General features: G+C 42.7%; 1 protein-coding gene across 1 annotated transcript in view; it reads left to right on the forward strand.

Moving 5' to 3' along the window:
- The window catches only part of LOC140491253 (integrin alpha-E-like), a 344,341-nt gene that overhangs the window by 244,231 nt on the left and 85,383 nt on the right, over positions 1-14,727 (forward strand). Inside the window, exon 27 of the mRNA XM_072589219.1 lies at positions 3,753-3,833. Coding sequence (XP_072445320.1) covers positions 3,753-3,833 — 81 coding nt within the window. The remainder of the gene's footprint in view (positions 1-3,752; positions 3,834-14,727) is intronic.

A 14,727-nucleotide genomic window follows, 5' to 3' on the forward strand; every position in this document is an offset into this window, starting at 1 on the left:
ACACAAAACTTCCCCCTACTATGCTTCATTGGCCCTAATCCTACTCCAGTCATTCGTTTATTCCTGATAAAGCTATAGAAAGCCTTAGGTTTTCCTTGATCCTATCCACCAGTGACTTGTCATGTCCCCTCCTGGCTCTTCTCAGTTCTCTCTTTAGGTCTTTCCTGCCTAACTTGTAACTCTCAAGTGCCCTGACTGAGCCATCATATCTCATCCTAACATAAGCCTTCTTCTTCCTCTTGAAGACAGATTCAACTTCCTTAGTAAACCGGCAGCAGCTGGTCCTCGAATAAGCTCCACATTTCAGTTGTGCACATCCCCTGCAGTTTCCTTCCCCATCCTATGCATCCTAAATCTTGCCTAATCACATCGCAGTTGCCTTTCCCCAGCTATAGTTCTTGCCCTGCGGTATATACCTATCCTTCCATCATTGAAGTAAACATAACCGAATTGTGGTCACTATCACCAAAGTGCTTACCTACCTCCAAATCTAATACCTAGCCAGGTTCATTACCCAGTACCAAATCTAATGTGGCCTCACCCCTTGTTGGCCTGTCTACATAGTTTGTCAGGAAACCCTCCTGCACACATTTGATAAAAACTGACCCGTCTAAAGTACTTGAATTATAGTATTCCCAGTCAATATTTGGAAAGTTAAAGTCCCCATACAGCTACCGTGTTATTCTCACTCCTATCGTGGATCATCTTTGCTATCCTACCCTCTATATCTCTGGGAGTATTTGGAGGCCAATAGAAAACTCCCAACAAGATGACCTCTCCTTTCCTGTTTCTAATCACAACCATACTGCCTCAGTAGAGGAGTCCTCAAATGTCCTTTCTGCAACTGTAATATTGCCCTTGACTAACAGTGCCACACTGCCCCTCTTTTACCATTTTCTCTGTTCTTACTGAAACATCTAAATCCTGGAATCTACAATAACCATTCCTACCCCTGTTCTACCCATGTCTTTGAAATGGCCACAACATCTGAAATCCCAGGCTACAAGTTCACCCACCTTATTCTGGATGCTCCTGGCATTGAAGTAGACACACTTCAAACCAACTTTCTGCCTGCCGGTGCTTTCTTGTGATCATGAAATCTTCGTTCTGACTTCACTACTGTCATTCTTCCGTATACCCAAACCACAATTTTGGTTCCCATCCCCATGCTGAATTAGTTTAAATGCACCTGAAGAGCATTAGCAAAACCCAAAAACACGATCAGAGACATCATGAACCCTAGCACCAGGGAGGCAACACACCAACCATGAGTCTCTCTTGTTCCCACAGAACTTCCTGTCTGTCCCCCTAACTATAGAGTCCCCAATTACTAATGCTGTTCTCCTCCTCCCCCTTCCCTTCTGAGCAACAGGGACAGACTGTGTGGCTAGAGACCTGTGCTTCATTGCTTACCCCTGGTAAGTTTCCCCCTCCAACAGTATCCAAAATGGTAAACTTGTTGTTGAGGGGAACGGCCACAGGATATGCCTGCACTGCCTCGCGGTTCCCTTTCCGTCCCCTGACGGTAGCCCGTCTGCATTCTTCTTTCACCTGTAGTGTGACTACCTCCCTGTAACTCCTCTCAATAACCCCGTCCACCTCCTGAATGATCCGATGTTCATCCAGCTCCAGCCCCAGTTCTCTAACACTGTTTTCGAGGAGCTGGAGTTGGGTGCGCTTCGCACAGATGCAGTCAGAAGGGACACTACTGGTGACCCTTACCTCCCACATTCTGCATGAGGAACATTCAGCTGCCCTAACCTCCATTCCCACTTTTCTAAATTTCAAATGAGACTACTGAAAAACTAAAAAAAGCAAAGAAACCAGTTACCTTAACATTTGGCGCACAGAACCTTTTTTTTGGTTCGAGGAGGAGCTTTAGCATCCTAAACTTTATATATGCTTCTTCTAAGCTTCACTAATTTACAAACTCTAGATTTTTCTATACACCTAAGTAATGTTATATCATTTCCTCCAGTAGAGGCATAGAGTCATAGAACCTTCAGTCCAACCTGTCCATGCCGACCAGATACCACAACCCAATCTAGTCCCACCTGCCAGCACCCGGCCCATATCCCTCCAAACCCTTCTTATTCATACACCCATCCAAATGCCTCTTAAATGTTGCAATTGTACCAGCCTCCATCACTTCCTCTGGCAGCTCATTCCATACACGTACCACCCTCTGTGTGGAAAAGTTGCCCCTTAGGTCTCTTTTGTATCTTTCCCCTCTCACCCTAAACCTATGCCCTCTAGTTCTGGACTCCCACACCCCAGGTACAAGACTTGCCTACTTACCCCATCCATGCCCCTCATAATTTTGTAAACCTCAGTAAGGTCACCCCCGACGCTCCAGGGAAAACAGCCCCAGCCTGTTCAGCCTCTCCCTATGGCTCAAATCCTCCAACCCTGGCAAAATCCTTGTAAATTTTTTCTGAACTCTTTCAAGTTTCACACCATCTTTCCGATAGGAAGGAGACCAGAATTGCACGAAATATTCCACAGTGGCCTAGCCAATGTCCTGTACAGCCACAACATTACCTCCCAACTCCTGTACTCAATACTCTGACCAATAAAGGAAAGCATACCAAACGCCTTCTTCACCATCCTATCTACCTGCGACTCCACTTTCAAGGAGCTATGAACCTGTACTCCAAGGTCTCTTTGTTCAGCAACACTCCCTAGGACCTTACCATTAAGTGTACAAGTCCTGCTAAGATTTGCTTTCCCAAAATGCAGCACCTTGCATTTATCTGAATTAAATTCCATCTGCCACTTCTCAGCCCGTTGGCCCATCTGGTCAAGATCCTGTTGTAATCTGAGGTAACCCTCTTCACTGTCCACTACACCTCCAATTTTGGTGTCATCTGCAAACTTACTAAGTGTACCTCTTATACTCGCATCCAAATCATTTATGTAAATGACAAAAAGTAGAGGACCCAGCACCGATCCTTATGGCACTCCACTGGTCACAGACCTCCAGTCTGAAAAACCACCCTCCACCACCACCCTCTGTCTTCTACCTTTGAGCCAGTTCTGTATCCAAATGGCTAGTTCTCCCTGAATTCCGTGAGATCTAACCTTGCTAATCAGTCTCCCATGGGGAATCTTGTCGAATGCCTTACTGAAGTCCATATAGAACACACCTACCATTCTGCCTTCATCAATCCTCTTTGTTACTTCCTCAAAAACTCAATCAAGTTCGTGAGATATGACTTCCTACGCACAAAGCCATGTTGCCTATCCCTAATCAGTCCTTGCCTTTCCAAACACATGTACATCCTGTCCCTCACGATTCCCTCCAACAACCTGCCCACCACCGACGTCAGGCTCACTGGTCTATAGTTCCCTGGCTTGTCCTTACCACTTTTCTTAAACAGTGGCACCACATTAGCCAACCTCCAGTCTTCCAGCACCTCACCTATGACTATCGATGATACAAATATCTTCGCAAGTGGCCCCAAAAGTCACTTCTCCAGCTTCCCACAGAGTTCTAGGGTACACCTGATCAGGTCCTGAGGGTTTATCCACCTTTGCCTGTTTCAATATATGGAGGAACCTTTTATTTACAAAGATGTTCCAAGATTGTGTCTTTGTAATGTCCGTACTGGACTCCTGCGGTATTCTGGATGTATATTAACTGAGCTTGTGGCTTCTGTTTTTATTTCAAATCGAGATTTTTTTAGTACAAAATATTTTAATGTTTTTATTCAGCCATATAATCAGTTATGTTGATCTTGTCTTCTTCACAGCAAAAATGAAATTGGAAATGCTGTTCATAATACCTATAATATTCCTGTGAGACATGGCTTGAATGTCTTCCTGAAAGCAGAGTAAGTAATATATAGAAATTAATCTTTAGTTTTCTGATTTGGATGAGGGTGCTGCTAGCTAGGCCAATATTTATTGCCCATCCTGATGTTATGCCCGCCACAATGTGTTTAACTCTTATATCTAATAAAGGATCTGTGAGTCGACTCTTAATAATAAAAAACAATGATCTTTATTTATTTAACACAATTAATACTATAACAACAAGATACACTATAAACTAACAATTTACACTAAATGGAGCGGCACGGTGACTCAGTGGTTAGCCCTGCTGCCTCACAAGACCAGGGACCAGGTTTGATTCCAGCCTCAGGCGACTGACTATGTGGAGTTTGCACATTCACCCCGTGTCTGCGTGGGTTTCCTCCGGGTGCTCCAGTTTCCTCCCACAGTCCAAGATGTGCAGGTTAGGTGAATTGGCCATGCTAATTTGCCCATAGTAATACGTGCATTAGTCAGAAGGAAATGGGTCTGGGCGGGTTACTCTTCGGAGGGGTGGTGTGGACTTGTTGAGCCGAAGGGCCTGTTTCCACACTGTAGGGAATCTAATCAACTATTTTGTGCTTTAACTTAATTCTGGATGGTCATATACCACCACACTAGATCTTGGCCTTGATCCATGTGGTGATGATCCTCTGGTTGTCTTCTCCTGGTGCTCCCCAAGGGTGTCTTCTCTTCACAGTATTTGTTCTCAAGTTACTGGTGGTGAGGATGGTATTGCAGCGATTCTTATACTCAGTAGTTGTTCCAGCACTTTTGGGAGGATCTTTAGTGTCCGCCAATAGATTAATCAGGGCTTGATCACCCTGATCGATTGGAACCAACCAGGCATTGACATGTCAATGGCGGGGTGGTCCTTGGGCATCCATTCCTGGAGGTGTTAGGTGCACATAGGTCAGGTAGCTCTCACCAAATATGGGTTTGAGATGCCCCCATGTCTGGTAAACAGCTCAAGGTTCTGATTGTCCTAGGGATGATATTCAGGTCAATTAAATTCAATTCAAATTTAATTTATGCATATTGTATTATTTGCAGCTGTTGGTTTAATTACATTCTGTGTGTAGCTGCAGCATGTTTATTAGCACAGTCACTTTGCTCAAGGTGTGTTTCAATTTCCCAGCATGCCTCATTTATTGTTCTGTTTTCATAAATTCATCATTTTTGAGCAGCCCATCTAGCCACAGTCCCTCCTCTGGGTCTTGAACGCAAAGCGTAATGGATCACATAATTGAGACATGATCATCAGGCTCAAGCAAAGCACAGCACTTACAGATAGTATATTTGAAATTCACACTTAACTATGATCAAGTAAACATCATCAAACTATATCGAAATGGAGTATCAAAATTTGAACTTAAGGGTAATCAAGCAAATATAGTAAATTAAAATAAATAAGACATTGGAGAAACAAATACAAAAAAATTTCTTAAGGACAAATGGAAGAATCAAGCAAACGTTATAAAACCATAGTGAATACTGATCAAGCAAGGGTTGCTGAGTACAAATGAATCAAAAGTGGTAGATTAAAATAAATAAGGTGTTGGAGAGAACAAACAAATACAAAAAAAACAAATGTATTAAACCACCAAAAAAATCAGAACGAAAAATTGAACAAACTTTGTAAAACCGGAGAATATTTTATACAAATAATAGGATAGTACATTTTAAACAAATAACATGATAACTAGTATTTACTGGGCTAACAAATATATATACTGGTCTGTTCAGTGTTTCATGTGTGTTGTTTCCAATGCAGATGATGATCTTGATGAAATAGGTATTGCTTACGTTCCACGTGGTCATGGTTATCCTGGGGAGAGATCAAGGTAGTTTCTGTTGTTAGGCGAAAGTGAGGATTGGAGATACTGAAGATCAGAGTCAAGATTAGGGGTGGTGCTGGAAAAACACAGCAGGTCAGGCAGCATCCGAGGAACTGGAAAATCGACCTTTCGGGCAAAAACTTGTCGTCATATCCTTGTCTAATGTCTGAACAGTTTCGACCCAATGTAATACACATGTCCTAACCCTCCTTCACATTTTTTGAAAAGAAGTATAGGAATGTGACCCCACGTGGAATGACAAATGGGGTTTAGAGGCCTGGTAGTCTTCAACCTCAGTTTCTAGTGGTAGGGGTTAGGATGATTTAAATGAATGACCGTGGAGAGGTAAGAAAAGACTGGAATGAGGTGATCATCACGACCAATGATTTAAATATAAATGGAGATGATCCAATGAGCGGAAAAGCAAAGAATTGTGACCTAGATAATCCCATCAGTCCATACAAGAATAAGATCAGGTTATAAGTTTGCTTGCTGAGCTGGTAGATTTGTTCTCAGGTGTTTTGTCACCATGCTAAGTAACATAGGTAACGTCATCAGTGAGCCTCCGATGAAGCACTGGTTTTCTGTCCAGCTTGCTATTTAGGTGTCTTGGTCTGTTATGGTTTGATATCACTTCTGTTCTTTTTCTGAGAGGTTAGTAAATGGGGTCCAAATTGATACGTTTGTTAAAGAAGTTCCGGTTTGAATGCCAGGCCTCTAGGAATTCCTGTACCAAGGTACATAAACAGGGGCCCCACCTCAGACCCATAATCTCACTTCCCAATGCACCAACATACAGACTAACAAAGGAACTACAACGCAAACTGAAACACCTAGTGGAAGACTCAAGCCACTCCATCTGCTCCACCCAAGAATTCCTTAACCTATTCAAAGACACCAAGGTAAAAGACGATGAGGTCAAGATTTCCTTCAACATGACGGCCCTATTCACATCAATAAACATCACCCTGGCCAAAGAAACACTGGCCTCATTGCTAGATGGACTAAGGACACAAACACCTGACAGCACCAAATCCATCAGCAAGCTCAGTATCCTCAAACTAGTAGACCTGTGCCTCACAACTCACTTCACCTTCCACAACAAGACCTACAAACAAATCAATGGGACGCCTATGGCATCACCAATATCAGAACTCTTAACAGAAGCAGTTATGCAGAGGTTAGAACGTACAGCCATTCCCATGATCCAGCCCAAGCTTTGAGTCCGCTATGTTACAAAACACAACAAATTAGAAGAAACCCACAAACATATAAACAATATCCTCACCGGTATAAAGTTCACCAAAGAGGAAGAGAACAGTAACAGACTCCCCTTCCTAGATGTCACAATGAAATGAAAAGCCAATGGAAAGCTGCAGACCAGTGTCTACAGGAAAGCCACACTCTGACCAGATGCTCAACTACAGGAGCATTCATCTCAACACCTACAAATGGAGCTGCATCAAGACATTATTTTAACAGTCCACAACATAATGCTGCGCCCAGGAACTACGAGAAGCCAAGGAAAAACACCTGTATAACATATTCAGGAACAACAGATACCCGATATGCACAGTCATCCGATTCCTATACAACAGACCTAAACAAGAAGACACAACATGCCCAGAGACTCTTGGTCTTGGTCTGTTATGGCCACCCTGCCATACATTAATGATCCCTTGGAGATGATGACCACACTACTCCAGCCCCGAGGCATCATGGTAGTCCACAAACCTACCATCTCACTGAAACAGCTCCTGATGAATTTAAAGGACCCTGTACCAACAACAACAGAACAAACGTCACATAAAGGACTACAATAAACATTACATTGGACATTGGTCAGAAAACTAGCCACTAAGGATACAGGAGCACCAACTACCCACCAAAAGACATGATCAACTATCACAAGTATCCATACACATAGATTAAGAAAGAAATCAGTTCAACTGGGGCAATACATCCATCCTGGGACAGGCTAAACAAAGACATGCACAGAAATTCCTTGAGGCCTGGCATTCAAACCAGAACTCCATTGACATGCATATTGATTTGGGCCCCATTTACCACCCTCAGAAAAAGAACTGGAAATGATATCACTCACCACAACAGTCCAAGACATATAAATAGCAAGTTGGACAGAACACCACCTCTTCATCAGAGACTCACTGATGATGTTATCTAACGTAGTGATGAAACATCTGAGAACAAATCGACCAGCTGAACGAGCAAACTTACAACCTGAGCTACAAATCGTCTCTAAAATTGTAAACGGGAATAAGAGTTGGAAGAGGTGTGAGATGCATATGAGCTTGGACGATCAGAAGCAGTTGCACATCACCTTGGTGGCTGTCAGGAGCTGTTTCATCACCTGGATCACTGAATGAGTGCATTCATCAAATAGGCACCCAACAGAGATTCATCATTGTGCTATGAATCCTTGAGCTCTGGGAAATTGGCAATATTGTATCCTCCTGGTTCCCATGTTTGTGTCCTAACATTCTTTGTAGTGGTGACACCCAGAATTACCATTTGGTGGTCTGGGTCAATCTGTTTTTCCATAGTCTGTACTGGCCTTTTGGTATTGTCCCGTGTCCGGGGTGCGGGTATGTCGTTAGTGGTCTGAGTTATAGCGAGTTGGAAATGTTTGATTTCCCTGTCTGTCAGGGTGTTATCGGGGAGTCATGTCATGTCTAGCCTTTTGGGAGTGTATAACATGTCCATGTTGTTAGTCACTAGCAAATCATTCCAGTTTGTTAGAGGGTCTTTCATTGGGTCAATTAAATTGTGTGGGGATCCCTTGGACATTGGGGGACATTGAAGCTGCAGCCGGTGGCTCTGTTAGAAAAGTATAGATTTTGCTTAGGATGTGGTTTGACTGTAAGGATGTGTCGGGATGTCCTTGGTCCTGTCATTTGTTCTGGAGAGAGTCATCCACCATACATATGTTAAGGTGGTGAGAGCAGCTGTGTTGTGTGCCATAGGCTTTGAACTGGTTTACGTGGTGCCAGCCAGTTTCTCCTGTGTACTGAGGGGCTCGCCTTATCTACCACAGTGTGTGGACCTGAATATTTAGGGGAGAGAAAGGAACTGGGGGTGTGTATCTGTAACATCACCTGCTATTCTATGGAGTATTCAACAGGGTTAACTTTGCTTTCAAAGTAAGCTTTGCTTAATTTCTTTTTAGTCCTAACCTGACAGCTGTTGCTAACTGAGTGACCTTGATATTTTTGGTGAGCTGTTGCCATTGCTTTTTAGTGGGTGAGGGCAAGTTCTGTGAGGTTGAAACCAAACAACTAGTCGGCTCTATTCATGGGTCAGCCTGTCATCAGGATATGGGGGGTATAGCCTATGGATTGGGTGATGGTGTTGCCTACCATCATGAGGACAAATGGAAGTGCCGTGTCCCGGGTTCTATTATTCTGCTAGATCGTTTTCCTAATCATCTCTTTAAGAGTGTATTTCATCCTTTCTACAATCCCATTAGACTGGGGGAAGATGTGCACAATGGAGTTTCTGCTTGATACCAAGCATTGTCATCACATTCTGCAATGGGTTCCCTGAACCGACTCAAGAGGTAGACCCTCTCTTGTAAATACTTTGAGCTAGCAGTTTGTGGTGTCAGCTGGCAGCCATGACTTGGACATGCCGATTTTGGACAGGAATGGACAAAGTTAAAAATCACACATCATCAGGTTATTGTCCAACAGGTTTATTTGGGAGTACCACTGCTTCATCAGGTGCTTCTGGAGAATAATATCATGAGCACAGAATTTATAGCCAAAGGAGTCCAGTGTCATGGAGATGTGATACATTAAACAATTTTAAATTAAATCTTTCATCTTTTAGAATGGGATATGCTGGTTTCTGTTCTTTGATATGTAAATCCCAGAACTACTTTTAAATTAGAAGATAGCTCAGCTTTTCTAACAACAAGCGTGAAGTCTGTCTGTGTCCCAATGTTGAATCAGACTGACAAGTCCTCTGCATAGTTTTACAGAATTTTACATGGATTCATGCAGTTCTTGAGCAAAATAAAATGTAATTTGGCAAAAACAAATTATCCCCATAAACTTGTGCGCACGTGTAGAAGCAGCAGAATGAGTATGCATGTGAATTTGGGTGTGGGTCACAATGGACGTGTCAGCACTCTACACCAGCATCCCCCACAATGACAGTATCAGGGCAACAGCCTCAGTGTTCAATACCAACAACTGTGAATCTCTGAGCACCATGCTACAACTCATCCGTTTCATCCTCGAGCACAATATTTTCACCTTTGACAACCAGTTCTTCATCCAGACACACGGAACAGCCATGGAAACCAAATTTGCACCCCAATATGCCAACATTTTCATGCACAAGTTCAAACAAAACTTCTTTTCTGCACAGGACCTGCAACCAACATTATGTACCAGATATATTGACGACATTTTCTTCCTCTGGTGAGGAGTCACTGAAACAACTTCTCAATGATATCAACAAGTTTCATCCTGCCATCAAACTCACCATTAGTATCTGTCTCATTCTTGGACACATGCATCTCCATCGAGGATGGGCACCTCAGCACCTCACTGTGCTGCAAACACACAGATAAACTCACAATGCTCCATTGTCTAGCTTCCACCTGAAACATATTAAAACAGCCATCCCCTATAGACCAGCCCTCCATATACACAGATCTGTTCAGATGAGGAGGAACATGACGGACACTTGAAAGTGCTCAAGAATACTCTCATGAGAACAGGGTATGCTGCTCAACTCATCAGCTGAGGGTTATGACGTGCCACAGTGAGAAACCGTAATGGCCTCCTCAGGAGACAGAGGCAGGCTGCAACAGACAGGGGTACTTTTCATTGTCCAGTACTTTCCGGGAGCCGAGCAACTACGCCATGTCTTTGCAGCCTTCAAAATATTACTGATTAGAATGAGCACCTCACCAAGACCGTCTCCATGCCTTCACTTCTCACCTTTAAACAACTACCCAACTTTAAACAAATCATTGTTTGCAGCAAACTGCCCAGCCTTCAGGACAACAACACCGTACGACCCTGTCATGGCAGACGCTGCAAAACATGTCAGAGTATCGACATGGATACCACCATTACATGTGGGGACACCTCTCACCAAGTACATTGTAAGTACTCATGTGACTTAGCCAATGAAGTCTATCTAATACGCTGCAGGCAAGGATGCCCTGAGGCACAGTACGTTGGCAAGACCAAGCAGACACTACGACAATGAATGAATGGACACCACGCAACAATCACCAAGCAGGAGTATTCGCTCCCAGTTAGGAACACTTCCAGGACAAAAGCCATATGACCAACAAAATCAAGATAATAGAGCTCTGCAATTTTTCCATCGCAGTAGGTCCCATGATGATATGAAATTACCTAGTCAGAACTTCTATCAAGCCACTGGAAAATTAAACAAACAGGCCTATTTGAAAGACTTGGAGGACAGTGAATTAAATGAATACCGTGACCACCTTTATAATACCAAATCTATTACGCATAGAGATGATAGATTGCTTCAAGCTCTTTTAGAGATACTGGCAGAGAGCCAATAATTACTTGGTTGTGGGCAGGTTTTGTGTTAAGTAGAGTATTGTCTTGGTATATCTGTAATTTTGTGTAAAGAAGTAAATGAATTTGACAAGAAATAATCTCGACAAAACATTTAACTATATTTTCATTATTTATTTATAGATGGCCTATAATTTTCATAATGTCCATCATTGTGTGATTATGTTGTTTCATGGTACAAAAATGCAGGCTGTGGACCTGAAACAAATATTAAGACCACATCCAAAGATCAGAAGCATAATACCAGTAAAATATAGTCCAATAGAATCCAACCTATCAGTTAATTGTTTATAAACAAATCATTAATACTTTATAGTAATTATCATAGATCTTTTGTTAACAAAGGATTTATTTTGCTAATGAGTGCACAGATTAATTAGCCCTAGTTTCACAAAATTGTTGCTTACTTGATTAATTGTTTGATGATGTGGAAAGCTTGACAATTTAATATAATTTTTACACAAATTTATCTAAAAGAAAAATCATGTTGCAGTTGTATAAGACTCTGGTGCGGCTGCATCTGGAGTATTGTGTGCAGTTTTGGTCGCCATACTATAGGAAGGATGTGGAGGCACTGGAACGGGTGCAGAAGAGGTTTACCAGGATGTTGCCTGGTATGGTAGGAAGATCGTATGAGGAAAGGCTGAGGCACTTGGGGCTGTTTTCATTGGAGAAAAGAAGGTTTGGGGTGACTTGATAGAGGTGTACAAGATGATTAGGGGTTTAGATAGGGTTGACCATGAGAACCTTTTTCCACGTATGGAGTCAGCTATTACGAGGGGGCATAGCTTTAAATTAAGGGGTGGTAGGTATAGGACAGATGTTAGGGGTAGATTCTTTACTTAGCGAGTCGTGAGTTCATGGAATGCCCTGCCAGTAGCAGTGGTGGACTCTCCCTCTTTATGGGCATTTAAACAGGCATTGGATAGGCATATGGAGGATAGTGGGCTAGTATAGGTGAGGTGGGCTTGGATCGGCACAACATCGAGGGCCAAAGGGCCTGTACTGCACTGTATTTTTCTATGTTCTATGTTCTACAACATTTGGCCTAGGACCTTCGGGTGATCATGCTCCAAGGTGGACTGAAGGGCAACAACAACACAGAGTAGCTGAGCAGAAGGTAATACCAAAGATTGGAACCCTTGGGAATGGCTGCAAGCGGGACCTTGGGTTCATGTTACATTAGAGGTGACCCCACTACACAATTCTCTCTCTGTCTCTCTGACAGACAGACACACACACACACACACACGCATGCACACTTATTCTGCTGCTCCTACATACACACACATATAAGTTTATGGGTGCATTTGTTTTTGCCGAATTACATTTCATTTTGCTCAAAAACTGCATGAATCCATGTAAAATTGTGTAAAACTATGCAGAGCTTGTCAGTCTGATTCAACATTGAGATACAGACAGACTTCACACCTGTTGTTAGAAAAGCTGAGCTATCTTGAGAATGTAACTTAAAAGTAGTTCTGAGACTTTATCCCATTCTAAAAGAAGAAAGATTTAATCTAAAATTGTTTGTTGCATCACATCTCCATGACACTGGACTCCTTTGGCTATAAATTCTGTGCTCATGATATTATTCTTCAGAGCCACCTGATGAAGGAGTGGTACTCCAAAAGCTAGTGCTTCCAAATAAACCTGTTGGACAATAACCTGGCATTGTGTGATTTTTAACTTTGCAAATACTTGTTGTGATGCGATTTGTGCTGTTGTTTTGGCTGGATTTGTCTTAATTTGAAAAGCCACAACGCATTTTGAGAAGGTGACAACGACGATCAGAATATAGATTAATTCATTCCTACACGGTGGAAGGGGATCTACATTGGTCAATTGGTAGATGTGTCGAGGGCCCTTCCACTGGACAGGTGTGCCACATTTCTCCCTTTCGGGCGTACCTGTCTGGATTGTTTTGGACACACAACAGATAGTTCCTTGTGTAGTGTGCTACATCCCTGTGTCACTCAGGCCACCAACATAGTTCTTTTAATCATTTGGTAGTGACCTCTATTCTTTGGGGCCCATGCCTGTCTTAATACAGATATGATTTGATCCCTGTCTTGAGTCAGAACAGTATAGACTCCTGCTTTTAAAACCAATCCGTCGTCTACTTGTAGAGAATCTATCCATTTGGAGTAAACATGTAGATAAACTCCTCCCACAATTTATTTCAAGGAATCATCGTGATGTTGTGTTTGCCTAAGGTCCTCTAGGTTTGTTTGGCTTACTGTAACTGCATTTGCCTGCTCACCTGTGGTGGCTGCCAGAATTCTTCTATGTGAACCTCTCTTTTGGCTAATTCATCAGCTCTGAGGTTACCTTCTGGGGATGTTTTGTTGTGGCTTTTAACTTTAATTATGCCATATTTCTTTCCACTGGTGGCCTGCACTACACGCTTTAATAAGGGGGCTGATAGTAATGGTTTCCCATCAGCAGAAATAAAACCTCTGGCTTCCTGTAATGGTAAGAATTCAGTGAGGCTGTTGCACACGTACATGCTATTGGAATATATATCTGCGAGTAGAGAGAACAGATCTAGGTGACTGACTTTGTAGGCTACGGCTGCTAGTTCCACAGACTGGTCACTTAGATGCCTGGGTAACTTTAAAGCTAGTTCAACCAGTGGCTATCCATGAGTGTTGATCGTGTATATTCCACAGCCGGTGATCTAATTGACATCCTCAACAGTGAAGGATTCATCTACATAGATTTTGACTGCGATGTCTATCTGCCTATCTTTTTGTCTCATTCCTAATCATTTCTCAAATTGCTTTGGTATAAAAGGGCCGGTAGGGTGTTGAATGGCTATGACTTGTCAGTCATATGGGTCTCATTCCTGATGAAGGGCTTTTGCACGAAACGTTGATTTTCCTACTCCTCAGATGCTGTCTGACCTGCTGTGCTATTCCAGCACCACTCTAATCTTGATTCTAATCTCCAGCATCTACAGTACTCACTTTCACCTAGTCATATGGGTCTCCTCATAATTCAGGTTATCGCTAGGAAGGTGGGTACCTTGGTACATTTGACCATGATGTCCCGACTTTGAAGCAGTAGAGTCCATTGTGCGACTTGAATCTGGCTCACTGAGCCATCTTTGATTTGGCCATCCAGCAGGGGCTGGATTGGGGTGTGTTCAGTTTGTTTGGTCAGTGGGTTTAAACCAATGATATAGTTGAAGTATTGGACTGCCCAAAAGACTGAGTGGAAGTGTTATTCGCACATTGGAAAACCTTTGTTCCACAGGCTGCAGAACCCTGGAGACATAGACCACTGGGCCTTTAATACTTTGCCAATCTTGTAGTAGAACAGCAACTATCGTCTGGTCTGTGGCTGCAACTTCTGGAGCATATGGTAAGTCAGGGTTCAGAACTTGTAAGGCGAGTACTGTTGAGAGCATGTTTTAAATCACTTACTGTTTGCATGTTGTGATGTCCGATTCCAGGCAGCGTTCTTATTCAGCAATTCTGAGAGTT

The sequence above is a fragment of the Chiloscyllium punctatum genome, chromosome 19, assembly GCF_047496795.1.
Source record: "Chiloscyllium punctatum isolate Juve2018m chromosome 19, sChiPun1.3, whole genome shotgun sequence".
Classification (NCBI taxonomy): Eukaryota; Metazoa; Chordata; class Chondrichthyes; order Orectolobiformes; family Hemiscylliidae; genus Chiloscyllium; species Chiloscyllium punctatum.